A 25,823-nucleotide genomic window follows, 5' to 3' on the forward strand; every position below is an offset into this window, starting at 1 on the left:
TTATCTTGATATATAGAGATAAACATAGTTCGAAAATATTGTAGCCCCAGTTATTTTAACCAGCTTTGTAGAACGAAACTTTTTCTATCTTTTAATATAATCGATTAGGGTGACCATGAACAAACGAGTTTTTTTGCTTAAACTTTTATATTTCAAATTCTACATCAAAACTGTCTTCGTACGACCTTTGGAGCTTATCAAGACCAACATATTGCGATGCAGAACTTATCAATACAGGGTAACTTCGATAAAACGTACATTTCGCTTTCAAAATTGTACGTTGTATCAAATTTTACGTTATATCGAAGCATAATAAAGGACTCAAAAACCTAGTTTATATCACTTTATTGTTTCATTTTCCAATTTTTCGCGTCGCATGAACTTTCCTTGGGAGAAAAAATCGGTTCATATTTCAAGTCATTTTTACACATCCGCTACCATATACAATTTTACACTTACACTTGTGCCAAAAGTTTTATAATGCATGATCGGTCATTGATATGAAATTTCAGGAAGTAACCAACATAAAAGTTCCAAATTTGAATTTTATTTATATTCTATCAAACAAACTATTCAGTTCATTGAACATCATTCTTCAATCAATCCATCGAAAGATTCTTATTGAAACGAAAATTAAAAAAAAACACTCGTTCATCGCTCCCAACTTATTCGTCAGCACGTATACAATCAGGAATGCCCACGCTAGTCACAATGACTATCCATTTGTGCGCGTCATTTGTTAAATTATCGACCATGAGGGTATTTATATGCTAATTTCCCCCAGGAACCTTGAATTTAGAATCTCTGTTAGAGAATACATGTCGATGGAAACAAAAGCTTCATCTGCTTGCTGCTTGCTTTTGATGTCTCTGTTAGGGAACATATTTCGATGGAAACAAAAGCTGCCTTTACTTTGATGTATTTGCAATGCCGATTTCTCCGTATCTTCAATTTCGACCAATCAGAACGAGGTATTTCCGTTTGGAGATTTTTTGATTGTTTGATAGTTAGATTCATATGATACATTATTTTATCAGTTCGGTATACTGTTTTTCGGAATAATCGGCCAGATGTTTTTCAAAAATGTGTATTTCAATGTTTTCTACTGAAATTAAAACAGACCAAAAAGTAAAACTTTTTTTTCGATGCGAGTAATATGAACAAATAGTGAGGGGAATATGGATAGGTTTGTATTATACGAAGCGTAGAAGTCTATCGCTCGTGAGAGGAATAATTTTATTCAACCAAGGTCTGTACTCGTCGCGAATGTCCGTTAAATAATGAAAAAAAATCGAATTAATCCACCGAGAAGTGATAATGTGCTTTTTAGCCGTTAAAAACGGACAGACCCCCGACTATTTTGCTTTTGATTCCAGTCAGTTTCTAGACAGTCCATCTTTGGCGATTTGAATTTCGCTTATAGATGCATGGCATTCCTTAGGGATAGTATGAACAGATTTTTTCACAGTCCGTATATAACTAATATCGCTTACAAACCGAAATATTAGGTTGGGGAAAAAGTAATTAATTATTTTCTCGGTAGCTGGTAGCTGGATATCTCGCGTAATATCGATCATACAATTTCAAGTTTATGGTCGTCTTAAAGGTTACATTTCACACTAAAAAAATCTTTTGCTGTTTTTTATTGTTCCATTCAGTTGCGAGTTACAGGGCGTTAACAATGGAAGTCAAAAAAGAGAGCGTTGATAAACGTGAAAATGCAAGCCAGATCGCGGAAATTGTGAATGATGTTTATGGTTTCGATACTGTAACAGAAAAATACACGCAATTAATTTTTTTTTGTTAGACTTATCTCACTTCTTAACTAGGCGAACCTAGCCAGAATTTTCACCTGCCCCCGGGCTTCTGAATGCCAAAGGGGGACTAGGCTCTGCGGAATGCACGTATCTGCATGCTCGTGCTGTTTTAGTCCTGACCGAGGAATTGTCGGACAATCGCGCAGGTGCTAAGGATGACCGACTTTTGGATGCCGGCCAATTCCTTCTCGATGTTCAACACCTTTAGCGCTTCCAGAAGTGTCTTCGGGATAATTCCAGTTCCAGAGAGAACGACTGGAACAATTCTTGGGACCTCCCTTAGCCCCCACAGTTCCTTGAGCTCCACGGCCAATGGTCGGTACTTGCAGATTTTGCGACCGTGGGTCTCCTCCAGATTCTGGTTCAGTGGAATAGCGACATCGATGATGGTGACTTTGCGGTCGCTCTTGTCGTAAACCATTATATCTGGGCGGTTGTGGTGGATCGAGAGGTCGGTCAGAACAGTGCGATCCCAGTACAGCTTGAAACGGTCATTTTCCAGGACAGGTGCAGGCAGGTACCGGTAGTTTGGTACGTTGTCTTCCAGTAGAGCACATTGGAGCGCCAGTTGTCGATGAACAATACGGGCCACGTTGTTGTGGCGCTCGGTGTAGGCTGCGTTGGCCAAAACGGGACAGCCTCCCATAATGTGCTCTATGTTTTCACCTGGTTGATGGCACATCCGGCAAATGTCATCAACGTCTTGATGCCAGACGTACCGCCTGCAGTTTCTCGTCGGCATTATCCTGTCCTGGATGGCTATCATGTCGGCTTCTACTACTGAAGAGAGTTCACCACGCGTTAGCCACAGATTAGATGCGGCCTTGTCGACGTGTGGCCGGTCCAGTTGATGGGGGTGGGCACCATGCACTGCCTTCTGCTTCCAAGCTGCAATCTTCTCCTCCACTGTCTGCAGATTGCAGTTGAGTTGGTACTCCGCTTGCGCCAAGTGCAGAGCGCTGTATCCTCTGTCGGCGGCGCAGACAGCCCGGTATAGCGCGTTTTGGTTGGCGCGTTCTGCGAAGTACTCGCGCAGTTGTCGTACCTGGGCAACACACAGTGCAGAAATGTCGACGATTCCAAGTCCCCCTTCTTTGCGTGGTAGTGAAACTCTCTCCAGTGCCGATTGAGGATGGTGCATTCCGGCCTCTTTGAATGCTTTCCTCATCCTCCTCTCAAGGTCCTCTAGGTTAGTTTTGCTCCATTTGACTACACCAAAACTGAAGGTCAGCAGGGGAACCGCGAATGTGTTGATCGCGCGTACCTTGTTCCCCGCGTTGAGGAAAGTCCTCAGGACACAGTTCACTCGACTCAAGAACTTGTCTCGCAGCTCCGTCTTGATGTCGGAGTGGCGAATCCCGGTGAGCTGTCGGAATCCAAGATATTTATAGGATTCGCCACGAACCATGTCTCTTATAAACTCGCCGTCATAGACCTCGTAGCCTCCGGATTCGGTAAGTTGTCCTTTCAGCAGGTGGACACAGCGACACTTGTCGAGGCCGAACTCCATACAGATGTCCCTGCTTATGTCTTCGACAACCCGGATAGCTACACCTAGACGCTGACGTGAATCAGCGTAGACCTTGAGATCGTCCATGTAAAAGGTATGGGTCACTTCTTCGTGGGCGCCGTCGCCATACCTTATTTTATAGCCATGACCGTTTCTATTGAGCGTCCTACTGAGGGGGTTCAGTGCCAGACAAAACCAAAGCGGGCTGAAAGAGTCGCCTTGGAATATCCCCCTCTTTATCTGCAGCGTTCTAGACTGCAACACATTTTCCCCATCACTGAGGTGCAGAGACGTACTCCACTGCCTCATCGCATGCTGCAGGAACCTAACGACGACGGGATCAATTTTGTAGAGCTCCAATACCCGGACGAGAAACGAGTGAGGTATGGAGTCATAAGCCTTCCTGTAATCGATGTAGGCCATACTTAGGTTCCGCTGGTTATATACCGCCTGGCCGACTATGGCTGCGTCGATGATGGCCTGGTCTTTGCAGCCATGCGTATTTTTCCTGCATCCTTTCTGCTCTTCTGCGATGATGTGATGCTGTTCGCAGTGAGCAGAAACTTTGGCGGTAATTATGCTGCTCAGTATTTTGTACAGACTCGATAGGCACGTTATCGGTCTGTACTTTGATGGGTTCAATGTGTTGCTGTCTTTCGGGAGGAGGAAGGTGACGCCACGGGTGGCGAATTCAGGAAGGTTGTGTGGGTCACGTAGCACCTTGTTGAAGCACTCAGCTATCTTTGGATGTGCGACGGTCAGCTTCTTGTGCCAAAAGTTCTGGACACCATCGGGGCCCGGTGCTGCCCAGTTCCTCAGGTACCGCGAGGCTTCGCGGACATCGTTCTCTCCGACGATGATAGCTGGCATCTCTCCAATTTCACCACAACTCTCCTCCTCCCGTCTTAACCACATTTGCCCGTCGCGATGTTCTACTGGGGTCTCCCAAATACCAGCCCAGAAGTTCGTCACATCGCTAATATCTGGCAAACCTTCGCGGTAGTCGGGCTTCTCGTCGCTAATGTGGTCGTAGAACGCCTTTTCGTTATCTCTGAACATCCGATTTTGTTCCTGGCGCTTTGCAGAGTCAGAGTAACGTTTCAGCCGTTTAGTTAGGACGCTCAATTGCTGTACCAGTGTGTCGAGTTTTTCCGTCAGCTGGTGAGCTCCCAGCTGGCGAAGTTCAGTAGGCCGCACGATCACAGCAACTTGACGACATAATTTCGCCGATCTGCTGCCTCTTTTGTACGCCATCAGTCCTCCAATTGCGGCGCGCTTGTTTAGGATCCGTTGCTCCAATCTCCTTCGCCATGGAGGCTCACGCCTTTCACGGAGATGTTGGAGCAGTCCGCCTCTTGGCCTAATACGGTATCCTAAACTTTTGGCGGTCGCCACAGCAGCACAGTAAACTTTCAGTTGCAGCTCCTCCATGTTCTCAGCATCAACCAAGTGCAGCGGAAGAACGTGCTCGTTCATGAGCTTTACTGCACTTGTCAGCCTGCGGGAATGCTGCAACTTCGGGATCCTGGGGCGCGACAAAGGGTCCGTGTCGCGGAACTGTGAGATCGCCTCGTCGTAATGGAAGACCAGATCGCGTAGTAGTTGTTGATCTGGCTGTGGATCTTCCGGCTCAGGGGGTTGTTGTACTGTGGCCTCCACTGGTGCTGATTCGCGTGCCCCACTCGCGAATGAATTGCTCAGCCGTACTGAACTTCGTCTCGACACATCGCTTGCTCTGCTTGTTCTGGAGCTTAGTTCTCTCTGCACCTGCTGCTTGATCTCGTCGACTTGCGTTTGGGAGAGCATATTGTTGCGTACAATCGCTCTACGCCTCGCGTTCATCGCGTTTTGGTCAAGCCTCCCGACGAACTCTGGATACGCTTCCTCGAACATTGCGAGTATTCGAGGGCGACCGCTCATGTCCGTCTCCAAAGCAGTGCAGATGTAATAGGCGCGGATCACGAATTCATTCATTTCATGTGTCCACATGATCCGTCGCCTAGTAGTACCCACAAGTGTGGACGACTGTCGTCTGACAGTCGCAACACGCCTCGTAGGCGCAGCGTTTCGTTGGTGATGTCGATGGCTGCTGTTTCCGTGTGGCGGTAGCTCTTCGGGTTGAACCCGGCTGGTGGCCCGCTCTTGCACATCGCCCTCCAGCCGCTGGCCGCTCGCTCTTACGCCCGTTCCAGGACCAGCTCCAGTTCGGGGACCCTCCTCGGGCGATCGCATTCTGAGTATTCTTCGTGAACGTAGCTCCATTTTCTGGGTGTATCTCCTTTGCCCGGGAGACAGCGGGTTGGCAAGGCCTCCATGACCCGGGAGGCCTTCCCCGGGAGAGATATAGCGCTCTGACTCGCTCGCACCCCCTCACTTAGCCACTTTCGACACCCGTTCTCGGAGCCAAGACCAGGTGTGTGTTTCCAGTTCACGCCCGATCTAAAAATGTCGTCATATGATCTTCGTGGAGGCGTGAGATAGGAACATTTGAGACCAACAGGTAGGCTCCTACCCTAGTGTTGATCCCCATTTGAGAACCTTGTTATTTTTTTTTTATTTTAAATTTTTTTTTCTAAATTTTTTTTATTGTTTTAGTGCAATACACTGGGTTCAGATCTCTGCTGTCAACAACTGAACCGTTTAAAGCAAGTTATTGACCAGAAACGTCCAGAATTGGCCAATAAAAGAGGTGTTGTGTTCTATTAGGACAACGGTTCGGTTCTTGTTTTTGAAGGGACTTTAACCCAAAGGTCATTCGTCCCTCCATCAGGACAACGCATGTCTATAGTGACTCACCAGAGATTTCGGGAGCTTCATTGGAATGTTTTTATGCATCCACCGTATAGTCCGGACTTGGCACCAAGCGATTACCACCTTTTACTCGCATTGTAAAACATCCTGAGTGATATGAAATTGGGATCAAGAGAAGTAAAAACTGTAAAAACCATTTGCTAAAATTTTTCGCCAATAAGAGCGAAGAGAGAGCCGTTATGAAGCTTCCTTTGAAATGGCAACAAATTTTGCAACTAAACCGTGTATATTTGAACCAAATCGGACAATCCGAAACATATTAATTAAAGTTTTGAATTTCACCTAAAAATAATGGATTACTTTTCCCCCAATCTAACATAACCATTAACGAGTTGAATATTGAAATTAAACCACTCAAAATGCTTAATATCGAAGCCGTAAAAATAAATCCACACGCGGAATCATATATGATTTTCGCTTTTTGTTTCCCTCTTCCACTTTCAACTCTTTGTGGTCGTTTGTCTGCTCTCAGCCACCACAACAAGGAACCATGCTAATCTTATATTTTATTCAACCAAGTATCAGTTTATGTTTTTCCTAAACGAAGCTTGATGTCTAGTGAACCTTCTCACGATTCAATAAGGTGCTCCTATAGATAACGGTACTCAGTATCAAACAAAGTAGTCAACCACACAAGACAACGCACAATGCGTTGAATGTATAGGAATGTGGGACAAAAATCATAACAGCAGAATTTAGCCATTGTAACACTTTGGTGTGATGGAAAAGATTATCAGAACTGTTGTTCAAATAAATGTCTCATGTTAATAGAATAATCGCATAAGTGTCTCAAGCGACAATATTCATCTAAAGTGAAAAGTTCTGATCATTTCGGATACACAGAAATCATTATTGGAGTATCTACTGGTTTGAATTATGGTGAAGTAGTTGTTTTTGAAGAGGAGAATAATTGTTTGCATAAGTGTCTCATGTCATCTGAATAAAAAAAATCTTTGTTTGTTAAAAGTGAAAAGGGCTAATCTTTTCGGAAACACATTGCTGACATTAATTACACAATTATTGCATCAATTGCAAAAGTGTCGCATATTCAACCGATAATAAAAATACGATTATGTATTTATCAAACTTCATATGATTTAGTCTTGAAGACTGTTTCGAATGACTTCACACGAAGACAAATTGTAGAAAATTATTTTTATATAATTTATAAACAACATCATACTAAAATACACTGCTTCTTCAAAATTTCCGACCAATTCCGACCAGTACGACACCCATACCTAAATTTAATACGACCGCAAAGGGTTAATCAGTATTCATTGTCATTAGAATAATATAACGTGAAGAATTACATGTTAGAATAACATGTAGAAGGTGTTCTCATTAACAGAAATTTGAAATTCATAATGAAACTATACAAATCAACCACCTGTCCATATTACCCCCACTGTCCGTCTTACCCGCACCTTCCCTATCGAGATTTTGTGTTTTTAAAGAATATACTTTTTTTTATCATCTAAATTTATATCATCATCATCAAAATAGGCCTTTTCTGAAGCAATACACTTTTTCCTACGAACCACCCAGTCATTGAAACACTTTTTATAGATGTATTCAGGAATTGCCTTCAGTTCGCGCAGAGAATTCGGTTTTATGTCTCCAATGCTGTCAAAAAGTGTCCCATGAAGCGGTAATTAAAGTTTCGGAAATAGGGAGTTCATAAACGCTTCGTCAGGTAAGATCTACATGATCTACCTTGGAATAATCCCTTCGACTCACCACCCTATGAAAGCGCTGTGCACTCATTGAAATGCCAAAGATGACGATTTACTCTGAAGACTTTTTATTCTTGATGTTTTAACGGGCAGAGTATACTGCAATGACCTATGTCAAAACGTCAGACTATACGCACCATCTCGACAGCCATCAACAAATCCTGGCGATTCCAAGTACCCGAATGGTCCAAACAATCTATCGGACGCTTGCTGTCAACCAATTATCTGAAGTTTTCTATTTCAATGTATGTAAATTGATCTAGAATAATAGGATTAAATCACTTTAAGTAGACCGCACAACAATTAGAATCAAGACCTTGGCATTAAATTAAAAAAAAACATCGGCGTTCATGCTTTCTATTGTGCCAAATGTCAATTGTTTTGTTTGCTGCATGCACTCGATGTTTTAAGTATCTTAAGGACACTATACACTGCGTTTCATAATTTCAGAACCACCCAATTTATGAATTTCCAGAGACTTGTAAGAAGTTGGTTTAATTGAAGTTTATAGTATAGAATACAATAACTATCTTCATTTATAAGACTGGTCATTGGAACTTCATTGTAGTGTTCAGGCGCGAAACATTCAAGAAACTAAAATTCTCATGTTTCATAACTATAGAACCAGATGGAAAAACTCTCACTCCTTTACAAAATTAACGCCAATTCCACATAAATTACAATAGGTTTCTAATTCGTAGGTCGTCTTTAGCTCTCAACCAGTTCAAATCACCCATTCGAGATGGTTTCGACCAAACTGTGCCATGTTGTAGTGTGTATCTCATTCTACGCATAGGATACTGCTCGTTTAAGCTCTTCAAATCACTCATACTGCTTTGTCATCACTTCATAAAATCCGGGAGGTCATGACATGGTTTAATGAATAGGGGCATCAGATTCTGGTCTGGTCAGCTTTTTACCAGATCAAAACCCTATCAAGAACTTATGAGAAGTGATCGTACGAATAGTAGATGCAGCTTACATGCAGTGTGAGTGATTTGAAGAGCTCAAACGAGCAGTATCCTATGCGTAGAATGAGATACACACTACAACATGGCACAGTTTGGTCGAAACCATCTCGAATGGGTTATTTGAACTGATTGAGAACCAAAGATGACCTACAAATTAGAAACTAATTGTAATTCATGTTAAATTGATCCTAATTTTGTAAAGGAATGAGAGTTTTCCCATCTGGTTTTATAGTTATGAAACACTGGAATTTTAGTTTTCTGAATGTTTCGCGCCTGGAGACAACAATAAAGTTCAAATCAATTATACATGAAGTTAGTTATTGTATTCTACACTATATACGTCAAATCAACCGACTTCTTACATATCTCTGGAAACTCAGAAAAATAGAGTGGTTCTATAGTTATGGAACGCAGTGTATTATGATGCTCAAAATACATACATGTAATCAATGGATGACCATTCAATTCTCCACACGCTTACTTAAATTGTAAAATCAAAAATCAGACAATGAACCCCAACTTGGGAGGCCAAATCAACCACTTCATTTGACCAGTGCAATCATGCTCTGTGGTCTCGACCACAACTGCAGCATCTTTGTAAATAGTAAGATAAAACGGATCATCAATCCAAGCACGATTGCTATTTCCGTCACCTTTAGCCCGCAAGCATCATAATCCCCGTAATTATGCTAACAAATACACTCGAAGCGGGAAAGCATGAAGGATACTGTTTCTATTGTCCCCACAGCTTAGTATATTGTTACGAAATCCGTGTCAGGCAATTGCTTTTGATATCACCCACTCTCTTCGACGATTTTGGTCCTGAATGACACGATTCATGTAAATCAAGCGGCCGTAAAACCGGTGGTGAGAGGAAACTGAGAAGGGAAGATGAAATACATTATAAACTCACCGTGATGGGCAGTTCCAGCTCGTGGGTTTCGTTGCCCCGCCAGATGGTCGAGTCGGGCGAAAGTGGCTGAATGTCACAGTCCAGTGTATTAATTTTCTCCTGCAACCGGGACAGAGGCGTGATGGCTTGCTTTGTAATTAAATTTTCACTAGGGCGGGGTGCGAGATGTGGTTTGCGTTGCTGCTGCTGCTGATGTTTTGAACCAGGTGCTGCCCGATTCAACGAGGCTGCCTTGCTGCTATCCTTGGTTAACTTTGAGGTAACGGCAATGATGGCGGAAGCGGCCGCGCCTAAGGACTTTATCTTCTTCTGTTGGTCCTGGGGGTGGTGGGAAGGTAACCGCTGCTGTTGCTGCTGCTGGGCGGTCGGCTTCGAGGTGCCAATGACAGTCGAAAGTTTGTTGTTGTTTGGCCGATTGACGGACGTACTTTCGATGGGTGTCGGTGAGACGACTTGTGGTTTCGAGGAGGGATCCATCGTGGAGGGGAAATTCTCTCGTGGAATAAAGTTTGTCTTCAGAAGATGCTTTTTGATGTCGGATTCGATAGGAGCGGAAACTTTCGTCGGGTTGATCGGTTTGGGCGAAAAGTTTTTGGTGGTCACAGTTGCTTGTGGAGCCGGTTTGGATAGGGTTTTCGCGGTGAGAATGTCCTTTTCCGAAACGATTGCCGTCGTTTTCTTGGGAACGGGTGAGTTTCGATTTGTGTGGCGGTGGTCACTGTCGTTCATTACCTGATGGTGTAATTCACTGTACAGCTCTTTGCTGTTGTAGAATTTCGTTGTCGAGAACTCGGGTTTGTCTTTCTTGCTTGCGTCGTTCGGGTCATGCGGACCTCCACTGCTGTCGGTCTTAAATTTTGTGTTGGCAAAATCAATCTTCTTGAGTGGGGCCGAATTAAAGTTATTAATTTTCGATGTGGTTGGATCATTCTTTTTGACACGCCGTGGGATGAACAAAGTGCCATAGTTGTCTTTCACAATATCACTGCCACTGACAGCTATTGGGATGTCTTCATCTGTGGTTTGGGATATTTGGGTGGTGGTTCCCGGTATCGGCGAGAGCGACGGAGGTACTTGGGTGGATAATTGCTGTGACGAAGAAAATGTGACTGAGGAGACGGCAATCGTTATGACCTCGTCGTCTTTCTTCTTCGCTAGCGCCGCCTTTTCCTCATGGGATTCTTCCTCTGGCGAATCGAAAGTTTTATACCCTTTGAAATTCTCTTCAATCCTGCTAATGACTTCATCATTCTCTTCCAGCTTCTCGGTGATGTTATCGATGGCGGATTTTCTCTCATCACTGGTCGAAGTTTCCGAGGTGTCGTCAATTAATTCGATCTCAATTTTAGTGGTGGAAATGTCACCGTTTTCCTGTCCCTTTCGTCCTTCGTCATTGCGATCCTCAGAAGAGCTGTCAGTTTTGCTGTCCATTAACGGCAGAAGTTCCGACGGTTTCATAATGGTTGATTCGAAAAGTTTCTCATTATCTTCATTGCGAAGGATTGCTTTTTCCCGTTGCATTATCTCCTGAATAGCATCCTGCCGTTGGATTTCATTCACCCCAACGGGGGGTTTGAAATCCTCCAATTTAGAAGGATAAAAATCATCAATATTAATCTTGCTTGGATAAACCGATTTGGCAGCCAGGGCACCAGCGGGAATTTGCATACTTTCGCTATCAGTTTCATGTAAACCATTGTCGAACTCATCAGTTGTGATCTCGGCAATCTTGATTCTGTATAAACCATTTTTCTTTTCAACACGAATTTCATTCGACAAATGCTGCTCCTCGCTGGATTCGCCCAAATTCATGATTTTCTCATTGGAAATTTTGGTGTTTAGTGTAACCGTAGATTGACCACCATCGCTCGTAAGTTCTTGGGGGAGCCCTTTAGTGGATGTTGTTTCCATATGGCTCTCCTCAGAAATACTTGTGCCCTGCTCTGTTGCTGCAGAGGTTGTCGCTCTTGTCGTAGAAATAACGTTAGGAGACTCGCTCGAGGACATCACTTGAGCGGATACACTCTCTCTGCTCTGCTGTGTAGCATTTTCCGGTTGTGTTGCATTCATCAGTACCGGCTCATCATCCGAACGTTCCGTTCCCGTGCCAACTTCAACCGTGAATGACCGAATGCCGAAGCTAATAACAGGAGTCTCACTTTCCAACTCAATATCCCCTTTCTTTTCGTTCATACCGTCGTCCAGCAAACTGGCAGCACTGCTGCTGCTGCCTTCCTCCAATTCCGTAACGAATCCAGTCGTCAATCCTTCCGTTCCCACTGTAGCCCCACTTATCTCGACAGCACTCACGGTATCACTAAGCACGGTCGATGACGATAAGCTTTCCGACCCGTCTTCAATTTCCGCTTTCCCTGCCGTGCTGAAGCTTCCAGCAGGCGTCGTTGTCACGGCTTCAATTTCACTCACAGCACTGACAGCCCCAGCGGTGGCCACTATCAGCAACTCGTCCCCGGATGTGGCCTCCATCGATGATATCTGCACCGAATGCACACTCGTCGTCATTGACAAAATCATCAAAGGCAACAGCCAAACCCATAACTTTCGCGAGGACGACATTTTTCCCCGTTTTCAATTCAACTTCTCGGTTATCCTTGGAAAACAAATATTCAAAGTGCACTCCAATTTTGGTTTAACCATACACACCTAAACCATTCACTTGCCGAAATTCCATTCGCCGTTCTCTGAAACACTGACACTGATGCTTCAATAACGTTTGATCTGCTTGTTTTCACGGATATTCTGCTTGGAAACGTATTTTTCAACTTGGCTTCTATTGTCCTTTCATATTGTACATCCGGAGGTCACCGCCACTCGAGTTTTATTCGTGGTGCAATAGAATAAAAAACCTGAAAAGAAAAAAAAACCAAAGGTTAGTTTCCGGCGGATAGCTCGACAAAATTTGCGATTGAGAGGGGAAGATACTAATTATATGCCAGGAAACTTTTCGAAAAGGGAAATTTGCAATCGCACAGGTGCCTTCGAATTTGGTTATTTTTGTCCCACAAATAACTGAACGTGGAACCGTTGTCGCTTGGAGACAGGCGGAAGCGCTTCTATAATGTGTCTTGAATGTGATTTAAAGTGTTTTAGAGCATACAAATTTTCAAATCGCAATTTACCAGGCTTTACGAAAGTATTGATAGTAAAAAGTACGCATCTAGAGTATCATATTCCATCAAAAAGTGTCACTAACTCATCATTTAAAAAATCTGCATACAAATTGTCAAACAATCATTAATTTGAAAATGAATCTGGAATACGAATCTAGGATATGAATCTGATAAGTTTTATTTTTTTATATTTTTAAGTCATGATTTTTCATGGTTATGCCTTTCCCAAAAAAGAAAAATTCATAACTTTTGAAATATTGAACCGATTCAGATGATCGACATATCAAATTGAATCCAATGAGCTTTAGATTTTCATTAAAAAAATATTAAAATGGCAAAAAAAATGTATTTTGTGTTCATAATTATTGGTTGTATTTGTTTTTTATAGTTTACATGGTTTCGGGACCAAGGGCGCTACGTTTTTTTATATTTCTTCTTGAAAGTTGAGGTTTTTTTTTCACAACATATCCAAAAATCAGAGGTATTTTTTCCGTTTTTGAGTTACGATTTTTTGAAGTTCAGATGTTTTCGTTGCGGTAGCCGAATAGACAGATAACAGTGATTTGGGAAATCCATTTTGACGTAGGATTACGTCTTTCGGAAACATATTGAGGTACAAATTGAAAATCTGAAATCGAACACATCGTGAAAATTATCCAAGTTATTTCATAATGGATTGATGAAATGCAAATATATGCAAGTCGGGGGCATTTTGAAACGGTTTTATTTAGCTTGCCCTATTTGTAACATGTCTGTAGCGCTGTCCCACATTAATAGAAAGGGCCTGGCCGGGTAAGGGAGTAAAAAGTGCCCCCAAACCAAATCACTAGCTGTATGGCAAATATTGTAAAGGATATTAAATAAGAAATTTTGGTGGTTTATTTGAACCCCTATGTGGTTTGACGTAGGATCTATATTGAAAAACGCACTTTTTCGATTATTTCACGCCATCCTCAAAAGACCCGAGATGAAAATTTGAAAAAAAACTGAATGTGCATCTTACTACGGTGTATCAAAAAAAATTATCAAAACAAAATTTCATCAACAATTTTAGTACTAAAAAAAAAAATTGAAATTTTGATATTTTTTTTGGGATTTAGAGATTCAGTACTACTCTAATTCATATTTAAATGTGTTTCTACGGCTTTTCTAGATTTGTGTGATTTTTTTCAGACTTTTTTCAGTGTTGCGCGGTATCAAAAATATTTTTTTTATATTTCCAAAGAGTGGTTAGGTAAGGGAGTAAAAAGAGCCCCCAAACCAAATCACTAGCTGTATGGCAAATATTGTAAAGGATATTAAATAAGAAATTTTGGCGGTTTATTTGAACCCCTATGTGGTTTGACGTAGGATCTATAGTGAAAAACGTACTTTTTCGTTTATTTCACGCCATTCTCAATAGATCCGAGATAAAAATTTGAAAAAAACACTGAAAGTGCATCTTACCACGGTGTATCAAGAAACATTATAAAAAAAAAAATTTCATCAAAAATTTTAGTACTAAAAAATATTGAAATTCAGAAAAAATTTTTTTTGGGATTTTGAAATTCAGTACTACTCTAATTTATATTTAAATGTGTTCTTACGGATTTTCTAGATTGATAAATATCTTCAAGCTGTTTTTTTTTTCAAATATCTAATGATAAAAATAAAATAATAAAAAAAATACACAGTACAAAAAATGTTATAGATTTTCTGGCATTTCGAAATTTTGAAAAAAAAAATATAACTTTCAGACCACAAATCCGATTTGTTTTTTTTATTTTAATCTTACAATTGAAAACTACGAATACAATAAAATAATCGATTTCAAGAAAATAAAAATAATAATGCAGATGATGAAGAAAATTACAGCTATTCAGCTAGTGATTTGGCTTGGGGGCACTTTTTACTCCCTTACCCGGCCAGGCCCTTTGACCTCCTTCCTGTTGACCGATTGACCTGAAATTTGGAACACACCTTTATCTTTGCAGTCACTATAAAACTGCATATTTCATGATCATGAGAATCCAACATGACAGCCGCTACAAAATGGTGGATTACATATTTTCTCAAAACCTTATCAATATGGGTTTTTCCAAAACCCCATCAATATGGATATCAAATGAAAGGGCTCAGCTAGTGGAATACAGTTGTTTATGAAAAATGCAAATCCAAAATGGCCACAAAATGGCGTCGTATATAAATATATTTTTTTTTTCAAAACTTCATCAATATGGGTATCAAATGAAAGGACTTGACTAGTAGAACACAGTTATTTATAAAAAAAAAATTCAAAATGGCTGCCACCACAAAATGGTGTTATATATACTTTTTTTCAAAAACTAATCAGTATGAGTATCAAATTAAAGGGCTTGTACAGTAGAACACAGCTATTTATGAAAAATGCAAATCCAAAATAGCCCCTACCACAAAATGGCGCCATATATATTTTTTTCAAAATCATATAAACATGAGTATCAAATGAAAGGGCTTGACTAGTAGAACATATTTATTAATAAAAAATTCAAATAAAAAATGACCACCATTTCAAAACGGAGAAACGGTGAATTTCAATGCCCCATCAATATGGGTATCAAATGAAAGTGCTATCAAAACGTAGTAGATCATGAAAAATCCAAATCCAAGATGGCCGCAGCCCTCAATTACTTTTTTAAATGCTTTCATTCAGCTTAACCTGTTTGTATGTCTGTGGGTAGGTACCATGTATTTTTCAAATCCCCTCAATGTCGATATTAAATTATATGATTTAACTAACAGAATACAGTACATCATACAACTTTTCCGATGAAAATTAGGTAAGAAATAAAAATTTAAAAAAAATTGAATGGTTTTATTATAGAGAAATATGCCAAAGATATAAATAATGTACTAAAAACTAGTAAATAAAATAAGTGAAAAAAATAAGCAAGGACATTGTTGAGACTAAAATAAAAGCATGGGGTACGTTGCATTCCCATTATCCACATTTAATGGTTTCATCATATGCCCCACGAATTTATTTTAGTCTCATCAATGTCCTTGATTAATGAAGGATGGGATATGATAACTGCTAACTGCTACTTGCCTAATTATTTTCTAGATTTTAGTACTATCTATATTATTATTATGTTTAATTACAGAGAAACCGTTTAACTTAAAATGTTTTTTCACTTATTTTATTATATTGCAAGTAATGTGAGTGGTACGACTAATTCTAGCAAATAAAATTTAAATTTGGAACTTTAATGTTGGTTGCTTCGTGAAATTTCATATCAATGACCGATCATGTATTTAAAAAAAATTAGCACAAGTGTAAGTGTAAAATTGTATATGGTAGCATAAGTGTTCAAAATGACTTGATATATGAAACGATTTATTTCAATTTCCATAAATAATAACCAAGGTAGGTTTAAGCTGTCTGTGTTGTTGTGTTCATTTTCATCCAAGGAAAGTTTATACGGCGCGAAAAATTGGAAAAGTGAAGAAATGTTAGAAAAAGTGATTTTCCATATGCTCCACATATAGTATTAGGTGTTCTTAGTCCAATTAAAATTCATGTTGGGTTAAATAAATACTCAGAAACTAAAAATTATAAAAGAAAATTACGTTTTCCATTTCAAACACATATTATAATCTATTTTAAAGTAACATGTTTTTTACAGGTGAGAAAAAATGGCAATTGTGTTCGGTATCGATCTTATATAACATTGGAGAGTTATTTTTTCTGTATTTCATCGATACATAACACAGAAGGCATCTCATCTATCACAGAGGACGGTTTTCTTCATATCTCATTCCACTTCGACATCTTTTATCTGATAGGCACCATCCAACGACTGTTCAACATCCTTCTGTCATCATCACTCGGTAAACACTGGTGAAGTGAACAAACAATACCCAAAAACCAAACAAAACGGCCTTTCTCGAGGCCACCAACTCATTATCAAACGATGTAATTCATCAAACATATCCAAAATCAACAGATAGCCTAACGGAATCCTACGTCAACTATGCGGTCGTGTCTCGGACACAATCCTCCTGTGACTTTTTCTTGTCTCTTTATATCAAGACTGGGTACCCTAATGTTCAAATAAAAAAATACGGGTCTAATTTTTTGGCTGGAGACCAGTCACCGCGATTTTGAGCAAAATTGAAACACTTTAAAAAAACATTTTTTGTCTTAGAACCCCCATTTCCATTGTAGGATGGACCTAAAAATCAACTTTTCCTCATTTTTTTTTTTCAAAAATCACTTCATAGCTCATAACTTTGAACTGCTGAACCGATTCAGATAATCGACATATCATCGACATTATTCTTGCAAAAAAATTGGGTGATTGTCGCATAGATCTAATCTAGTCTCATATGAATATTGAACTACGACTGAAAACTAGGACTGAGTTACGATATTTTGAAATATCATAACTCAAAAACGAAAAAAATGTTTTCAGAAAATGTTATGTAAAAAGATTTTAAGAAAAAAATGTAGCGCTCTCCTTCATTAACCATGTAAACTATAAAAAACAAACGCGATCAATAATTACGAAACCAAAATCGATTTTTTTACAAATGAACTATTGGTAATTAAGTTTTAATTCGATATTTATATCATCTGAATCGGTTCAGTTGTTCAAATGTTCTGAATTTTTGTAAAAAATATTTTAAGAAAAAAAAAGATTTTTTTTAACCATTGGTTATCTTTGAAAAATCAGAACCTAAAAACGAAAGAAATCACATCTCGGATTTTTTGATATGATGGGTAAAAAAACTCAGTTTTCCCTCTAGTCCATAGTCATGTAAATTATAAAAAAAACAAATGCAATCAATAATTATGAAAATAAGATCCAAATGTTTTGCAAGTGCAATATTTTTTGACGGGGGACTACGTCTTACATTAAGGGTGCCAAATCGGAAAACAGGTCTCGGTTTTATGAAATAAAATTAACGTAAATAACTATTTTCACTGCGAACGGATTTTAACGATTTGCATACCAATCGAATCGGAATTTTCTATGATTTGTTTGATATGCTATCCATCAGAATCCCATAATCTGTATATGTTTTAAATTGATGAAAATTAGAAGCATTCCCATTTTCCCATACATTTGTTCTGCCCATTTGTGTGCTTCCCCGAACAGAGCTGTCAATAATGGGCAACTTATGCAGTCGTTAGAATAGAAACAACAAAGAGGAATAGCAAAAAAAGAATATTTGCGAAGTAAACGCCCTTGCGTACTAAGTAAGCATGTGAATAGCACACCTTCAATACTTTTAGTTGCTATTCGTATTTGCTCTCGTGCGCATCGGTTCTGTTCTGATGCAACAAGCTCCTAGCTTTGTTGACGCTTTTGACCGAGAGTCGAGAAACGATTTCTCATAAACGGTAATTTTCGCAATGTTTCACTTTTATCGCTGCAACTATGTGCATTTGTTAGACACGTGCTTGATGCTTGTTGAATGGCGATGCACGGAAGATGCCTCTCGTTGAATACTCAGTGCAATACGTGCATTGATATAAAGAAAAAAATTGTGACATATGAACAATTAGTGTGTTGTTCTCGCAAAACCAAAAAAGAATCGTTGCTTCTCGAAATGATTCAACAAAACCACGCGAGCCATTAAACCTTTTCAGGGTCCCTGGAACTTTTACTAAAGCGTTATTTATGAAATTCGTATTCGCAAATAATATCCAAAATGATAAACCAACAAATATAAAAAAAAAAGTGTAGTCCTACGTCCTAAGCGGTCGCGTCTCGAATACAACCCCTCGAATTTCAAAAAAAAACTAGTTAATTTGCTGTGTTGTGATATATCGATCAGCTGAATGGGTTCAGTAGTTCAACAGAAAAAAAGGGAAAATTTTATTTTGTGGATCACCCAAACATGGAAATGAGTAGGTACCCATTAAAAAAAAATGGTAAGTAATGAAAAAAAATTAGTGGGTTACTATGATATAACCGCAAGGTTGACGTGGAACTACCTTAGCTTAACAATCATTCGTTTGTATTGATTAAATTCTTGATTGAATGAAACAGTTTCCAAATTCAATTGAGTTCAATATATTTGCTCTGTGAGTGAAAAAAATGAACAAATGCCGTGTAAAGTCAATTCATTTATTGTGATTGATTGTTCTTCGTTACAAGTAAATTTAATGACGGACCTTTTACGTTTGGTATGATGACTAGAACAAAATATATGTACGGAAGGATTATCAAACGTTTGATGAACCAGCCTAAGGCTGAAAATCTTTCCAATAAAGACAAAAAAAAAATTATCAAACGATTATTTTATTTTACATTTCCCTCTGAAGTTTACATCCCAAAAGTGTACATACTTCTCGAATCTCGAATTTGCTTGAAACTGGGAAGTTCATTCGCTTCTAGTGGCTGCACGATTTTCCCAGGTTTCTAAGTTTAGAAGATCATGTTAGGACAGACATATTCCACTCTGCACAAAGGCAAGCGAGGACAAAAGTACTCGCAGTTTGCATTTATTTGCAGAGCCGATTACCCCAGAAACCTCGGTTTTGAGGTCTGTGTTAGGGAAACACATTTCAATCGGAACAAAAATACCCCCGATTTATATGAATTCGCAATGCCGATTTCCGTACGCTTCATGGATTTGAAGTCTGTGTTAGGGAAACACATTCCAGTCGGAACAAAAATACCCCCGACTTACATGAATTTGAAATACCGATTTCTCCAGGCACCTTGGTTTAGAAATCTCTATTAGGGAACACATTTCGGTGGGAACAAAAGCTCCCCCTACTTTCGTTCTTCTTCTTCTTTTTGGCTTTAAGAGGGTTTAAACTTTTCAGTTCACTCGCCTCTAGGCTCTTTCGTGTGCTTGCAATGCCGATTTCGCTGCTTGGTTTTAAAGTCTGTGTTAGGGAACATTTTTCGATGAGAACAAAAGTCCCCCTACTTTCATGTATTTGCAATGCCGATTTCCCCAAGGCTGAAGGCTTGGCTGTGTTAGGGAAACCGTAAATCGGGCCAATCAAAACGATGCAGTTAGGGCGTTTAGATAACGCCTAATATTTTACAGTTATTCAATTGTTTATCTAATGAAAAACAACATTTTGTTAGTTGCGATAGATGCGTAGAAATATTCCCTATCAAGTGATGCAAACATCTCTACTATCCAGTACGAAATGTTCGAGTTATAAGCATTCGAAATCTTTCATGTTCTGTGTTTAGGTTTTCATTTTACCCTCCATATATTCCGGTTAGACGTAGTCCCACTTCAAAAAATAAAAATATGTGTCTAATATTTTACGATAAGGAACGGAACTACCATTTTTCACGAGAATCTGAGGGCCACTATATAGGTTTGACATGGAGTGGCTGTACAGTAGAGACCCGATTGCCATTGCCCTTACCATTTTCGATTCAACGGAACACGATGTTATATGCCTCAAAGCAAATTTAAATTGGACTAACAGCACCTAATACGATATGTAGACCATATGGGAAATCACTTTTTCGAATATTCCCTCAATTTTCCAATTTTCCAATTTTCCACGCCGCATGAACTTCCCTTGGGTGAAGATGAACACAACAAATGATGACCAATGAAAATGGTCATCTCGAATTTCAAAAAGTTACCCCACAAAAAATATTCACCACCTCGAAAAAACACCCTATGCAAAATATTAACTCAATCGGACTCAAGGGAGAGTGACGCAAAGCGGTTAAAGTTTGAGTTTTTTGAAAATCGAAAAATCACCCAAGGGGGAAACCAGTAAATGAAGTCCGAATGAGTTTTTTTTTGACAAAAAAGGTCTCGAGATAACTGTAAATCTCGACGATTAATACAATTTTAAGACATTTAACGTCAAACTTTTTTTAAAAAAACCTCTATTTTCGGTGATTTTTCGTTTTTCAAAAAAACTCATATTTTTACGCCTGTGACACTAATAAATGAAGTCCGAATGAGCTCATATTTTGCATAGGGTATATTATCGTGCAAATCAACATTTCGTAGCAAATTCCGAATGAAAAATCGAGATAACTATTTTTAATGGCACCCAAAACCATACTTTTCGTTTTGTACTCTGAAAAAAAATCAAGTACCAGAATGCCGATTTTTGAAAAAAAGACAATTTTCGAGATGACTTATGGACTGTTGGACTGTAATGGACTGTAATGGACTGTTAGACCATTTGATATTTGCGCTAGCGAAATTGATCTTTGGTCGAAACTGGAAATGGAATTTAATGTGATGAAACGCACTCCTATATCTTCTTCTATCTATACCAAAAAAAAACTATAGTGTTGTATCTAGGACACGACCGCATATTTTCGACGTAGAACTACACAATTATATTATGCAATCCACTTGTTTAGCACTTCGAATATTATTTAAGAATGCATCGAATTTTTTGTAATAGATTATGTTCTTTGCTACAAATAAATTTGATGAATGTCCTTTTACTTTTGATATGATGCCTAGGACTACCAAAATATGCGAACGAAAGAATTGTCAAACGATCATTGTATTTTCCCTCTGAAATTATTGCATCACTCATGTTTACGTAGTTTTCGAATCGCTAGAGTTCATTCGCCTCTAGTATCCGAAATGACGATTTTCTCAGACTTCTCAGTTTAACGTTTTATGGAAACAAATTCCGGCCTGCACAACGACAAGCGAGTACAAAATTACTCAACACCAAAAAATACCCCCGACTTGCATGTACTTGTAAAGCGGATTCCCCCAGGCACATTAATTTTGAAGTCCGTGTTAGGGAAACACAGCTCGGTGGGAACAAAAATACCCCCGACTTGTATGTATATTTGCAAAGCGGATTTCCACAGGTACATCGGTTTAGAAGTCTGTGTTGGGGAAACCGCAAATCGGGCCTATCGAAACATGCCAGTTTGAATAAAGCTTGACATTTTACAGTTATTCAATTGTTCATCTCATGAAAAATAACATTTTATTAATTTTGATAGAAGCGTAGAAATATTTCCTAACAATCAATGTTAAACATCTTTCCGATCTGTTAAGAAGCATTCGAAATACGGGTAGGGTTAGCACACTAATCAGCAGAACAAATGTATGGGAAAAAAGGAAGTTCTTCCAGTTTTCATGAATTTCAACCGTTTAGAGATTAGCGAATTGTAATGTATAGCATATCAAACAAATCTTCAGAATTCGTTCACAGTGAAAATAGTTAATAACGTTAACTTTATTTCATAAAAACGTGACCTGTTTTCTAATTTGGCACCCTTCCTGAAAGACGTAGTTCTACGTCAAAACAAGGATCGACGAATGTGTTGATAAGAGCAGAACTCGAGGAAGGAAATGTCCGATTCAGGGCTGTCTTTATTCTATCATATTTTCTGTATAAAACATTTATTCCATGTAACGAAACATGTACAGAAACATGTTATTTGGAAATGGTTGAATAATCTTGAACGGGAATTATGTCTGAAAATAATCTGATATTATAATGATGAGTTTTATTAGAAATACTAGGAATTTTATAGTAAAAGGTAAATTCAATGGGGTCGAATAGAAGATCAATCAATGAACAGTTCCGCGATTGGACCCATGAACTTGCTCATAGTAAGAAAACGTGAATGTTTGAAGGTATTGATAACAAAAAACAAATTTTGGGTGGGACGAAGTTTGCCGGGTCAGCTAGTCCAACATAAAATGACTGAGCAATAAACGTTTGAAATTGGACATTTTTCACGATGCGATCGATTTTCTTTTTTCAATTTGTACCCCCAATATGTTCCCAAAAGACGTTAAAACGTTAAAACGCAAAAATACAGAAGCACTCTTTCGGCATGAAAATCGATGACAAAATTACCTTATTTTGTAAACATCAATTACAACAATTCATGTAAGGGCAACCTTCACACAAATGAATGTATTATAAAAATACAACTATACACTGCATTCATTGCGGCAAAGCTCACCCGTCAAGAAGTCGCCAAATACAATAACAAAGACAGAGATCTATTCCTGTCTAAACGCCACTTCCGCTTTCCGCTCTCGTGCAAGAATAGTCACACCATCAAACCGCATAGAAAACTCTCCAATCTACCTTGAAGAAATGCATAAGACAACAGCCATGCGTGAGTGTGATGGAAAGATACAGGAGCACTCTTCACCAGACGTCATGAAATCGAAAATATTCTTTCACCAAACAAAACTGCACCGTTTTTGTCTGCAATATCTTCCATACTCTCTTTGTATCGAGGGAAATCTTTGTGTGTGTGATATCAGCATTAATAAAGAGTCGGTTGATAAGGATAATTGAAATCGCTATTGAGTTGGTTAGCACAAAATTGTGTTAGTCCACAAACTCTTTGAAATATCAGAAAAAAACGATTATTTATTTCTTCCCGGTATTGTTGCCCACTACACCAACACAATGTTGATCATTGTTTTGATCTGGAATCAAAATCTAAAGTGTGAATGAAAATATTTTCGAATTCCGGAACTGGAATCTGGAGTCTCAAAACTGGAGTCTGAAATCAGATTTAGATTTTAGACTTAGATTCAACCTGGAATATGACACTGATTCCAAACTTCAATGTACAGAATTGAAATTCTGCTTCCAGATCATAATTCTGAATCTGAATTAGAAATCTTCTGAATAATTCGAAATATAAAATTGGAATCCGAATCAAAACACGGATAAGAAATCTGATTTTAATTTTTTAGATCCGAAATCTGTACATAACTGTACTCTGTATTTGTACATAAAATTGGATTTGAAATTTCAATGTGAAATCTGAATCTGAATCTAACTTCAGATTTATTATTTAATTTCCGTTCCAAATTTCTATTTGAGATCCTAAAATGAATTGCGTATATCACCAGGTAAACAGAAGCCTTCTTCACTTGGAAACATTTGAATAATCTTCAATCGGAAAATTGTTCTTCTTCTTTTATATATCTCCATGGTCATTCCGGCGAAACTGACTCTGACATTTCTATATCGTTTATAATTTTATTTCGGCGAAGGAGGAAGCCGAAACCAAACTTCTAATACCCCTGCCAAAGGACTTCGTTAACAGCTATTCTTCTCATCCCTGCCCCAATTTAGTTATCTTGAGAATTGTCGGCCGGTGGCCTCCACTCACATTTTATCCCATTCGCTGCACTGTTTAGTGGAAGAGCAAACAAAATCCTATTCGTTTGAAGCCGCACACAATCTGTCTTCATCAGATGGATATACACCGGGAGCAGCGTGTAGCGCAACGCAAACAAAGAAAAATGTCCGTTGCCGAGGGGCAAGTGAAATCAGCTCGTAATTTGCGAACTTACCGAACCATTATCCCGAATGATTCCGCTGGGATTGTCATCGTTATGCAGTGGAACGACCTTCCGCTGCGCGTTGTGAATGAATGTTAATCGTGACTTGACTCACACACTCTCGAACCACTGCGGCAATCGTTTGGGGAACAAATCAACGAAAAGTTGAGGGTGGCCTTTGATGAGATGCTGCCTGTGTTAGTCTGTTAGCAGCAGTGCAAATTCATTCCCAGGACGGGGCCTTGCGGAATTTAGTGTCCTACGAATCTCCCTAGGTTGCTACTAGCCCCATTGCAAAAAATTGTATAGAAAATTAAGGCCATCAGAGATTCCTGCACTGATGTTAATGTGGATCTGTGGCTGTGTTACGGACAGCACAAGTAAAGCTACGAATTGTTCCTCCAACCTTCCATTGCGCTGTCAGGCAGAAAATTTGATAACCTGGCAAAGTTCATTTTGACGGGTTAAAGGAAGATTAATGTGCCAGCGATGATTTTCTTTTTTATGAAGCACAGAAACGCTAATTACGTGATTTATACATTTTTTTGAAGAATGCAGGGTCATTGACATTTCACGTACCCGTTTGTGTGTATCTAAAATGTTGCATAGACTCTAGTATTAAATTTCAATCATACATACAAAACTTCACCCATGCTTTCCAAGAGTGGGGTGCTATTTCATCTGATTACATTTGTTTATAGAAGGATAATTTAAATGCTGATGCACTCAAAATTGATGCCAGTTTCATTCTCCATTTCCTACACTTTGTCAACATTACATCAGTTGACGACGTTGATGATCGATATGATTTACCTCATCTTGACAGCGTTTAAATTTCATCCATTGCAAAAATTGCAACATACACTTAACATGAACTGACATGAACATGAATAGAAAACTTTAAACAAACTCTATAACAAATTTCGTACAAACTTCGCGTCAATTAAAGGGCAGGTGTGTCAGCTTAGTCAAAAGACAAATTGTTTCTTTGTGTGGGTTTTTCAAATGATACATTTTCAAAAGGATGTGTGATTTAAACGCACATCAACTAATGTTTCTACAAGAATATGTTGATGACAGAATTTTATTTATTTGAAGTGCATCAAAAATTTCGTGTGATGTTTCGTGCGACTTTTTTTGTGCGGTATTTGAAAAAAAATAAGTCATCGTTTTTTTTTTCTATCTCTGATATGTATTACATGGCTCTACATAGGGACTGTGTCAGCTAATTCCCATTCTCATGTTTTGTTCTGTTTATTTTAAGATGACAGTAGGAGCTTATTGAAAGGAACAAATGGTTGATTTTATGATGCGCAAGTGAGTAGGCCGCTTATTGAAGTGAAAAAAAGAAATCGAATGTTTATCACGAATTGAATCATTAGGATTTGGGTTATTTCCTTAACACGTTAAGCCCCGATTTTTTCTTGCTGCGCTCATCAAGAGCGTTTGCACAATATCAGTGTCGGTCCCAGTCCCCAAAGATAGTTATTGTATAGATAGAAAATAGTCAGCAATTCGACTAGAAGTAGCCACATTTTGTAAAACATCCGAAAATAAACCGTATATATTTTTATTTTATTATTTTGTATCTGTCAGTCCTAGTCTACCAGCACTTTCCTACCAAAAAGCTCAAAGTCGGCCTCTAGGGACCGACGCAGCACTCAACGTGTTAAGGAAA

At 39.0% G+C, this 25,823-nt stretch overlaps 1 protein-coding gene across 2 annotated transcripts in view; it reads right to left on the reverse strand.

Annotated features, from left to right (window-relative positions):
* Window positions 1–25,823, reverse strand: part of LOC129775166 (uncharacterized) — a 366,981-nt gene that overhangs the window by 174,060 nt on the left and 167,098 nt on the right. For both annotated transcript variants that reach the window (XM_055779542.1, XM_055779543.1), the window contains one exon: window positions 9,759–12,625. In XM_055779542.1, the coding sequence (XP_055635517.1) occupies window positions 9,759–12,335 (2,577 nt within the window). In that variant the 5' untranslated portion in view covers window positions 12,336–12,625. The remainder of the gene's footprint in view (window positions 1–9,758; window positions 12,626–25,823) is intronic.

This window comes from Toxorhynchites rutilus, chromosome 3 (assembly GCF_029784135.1).
Source record: "Toxorhynchites rutilus septentrionalis strain SRP chromosome 3, ASM2978413v1, whole genome shotgun sequence".
Lineage (NCBI taxonomy): Eukaryota > Metazoa > Arthropoda > Insecta > Diptera > Culicidae > Toxorhynchites > Toxorhynchites rutilus.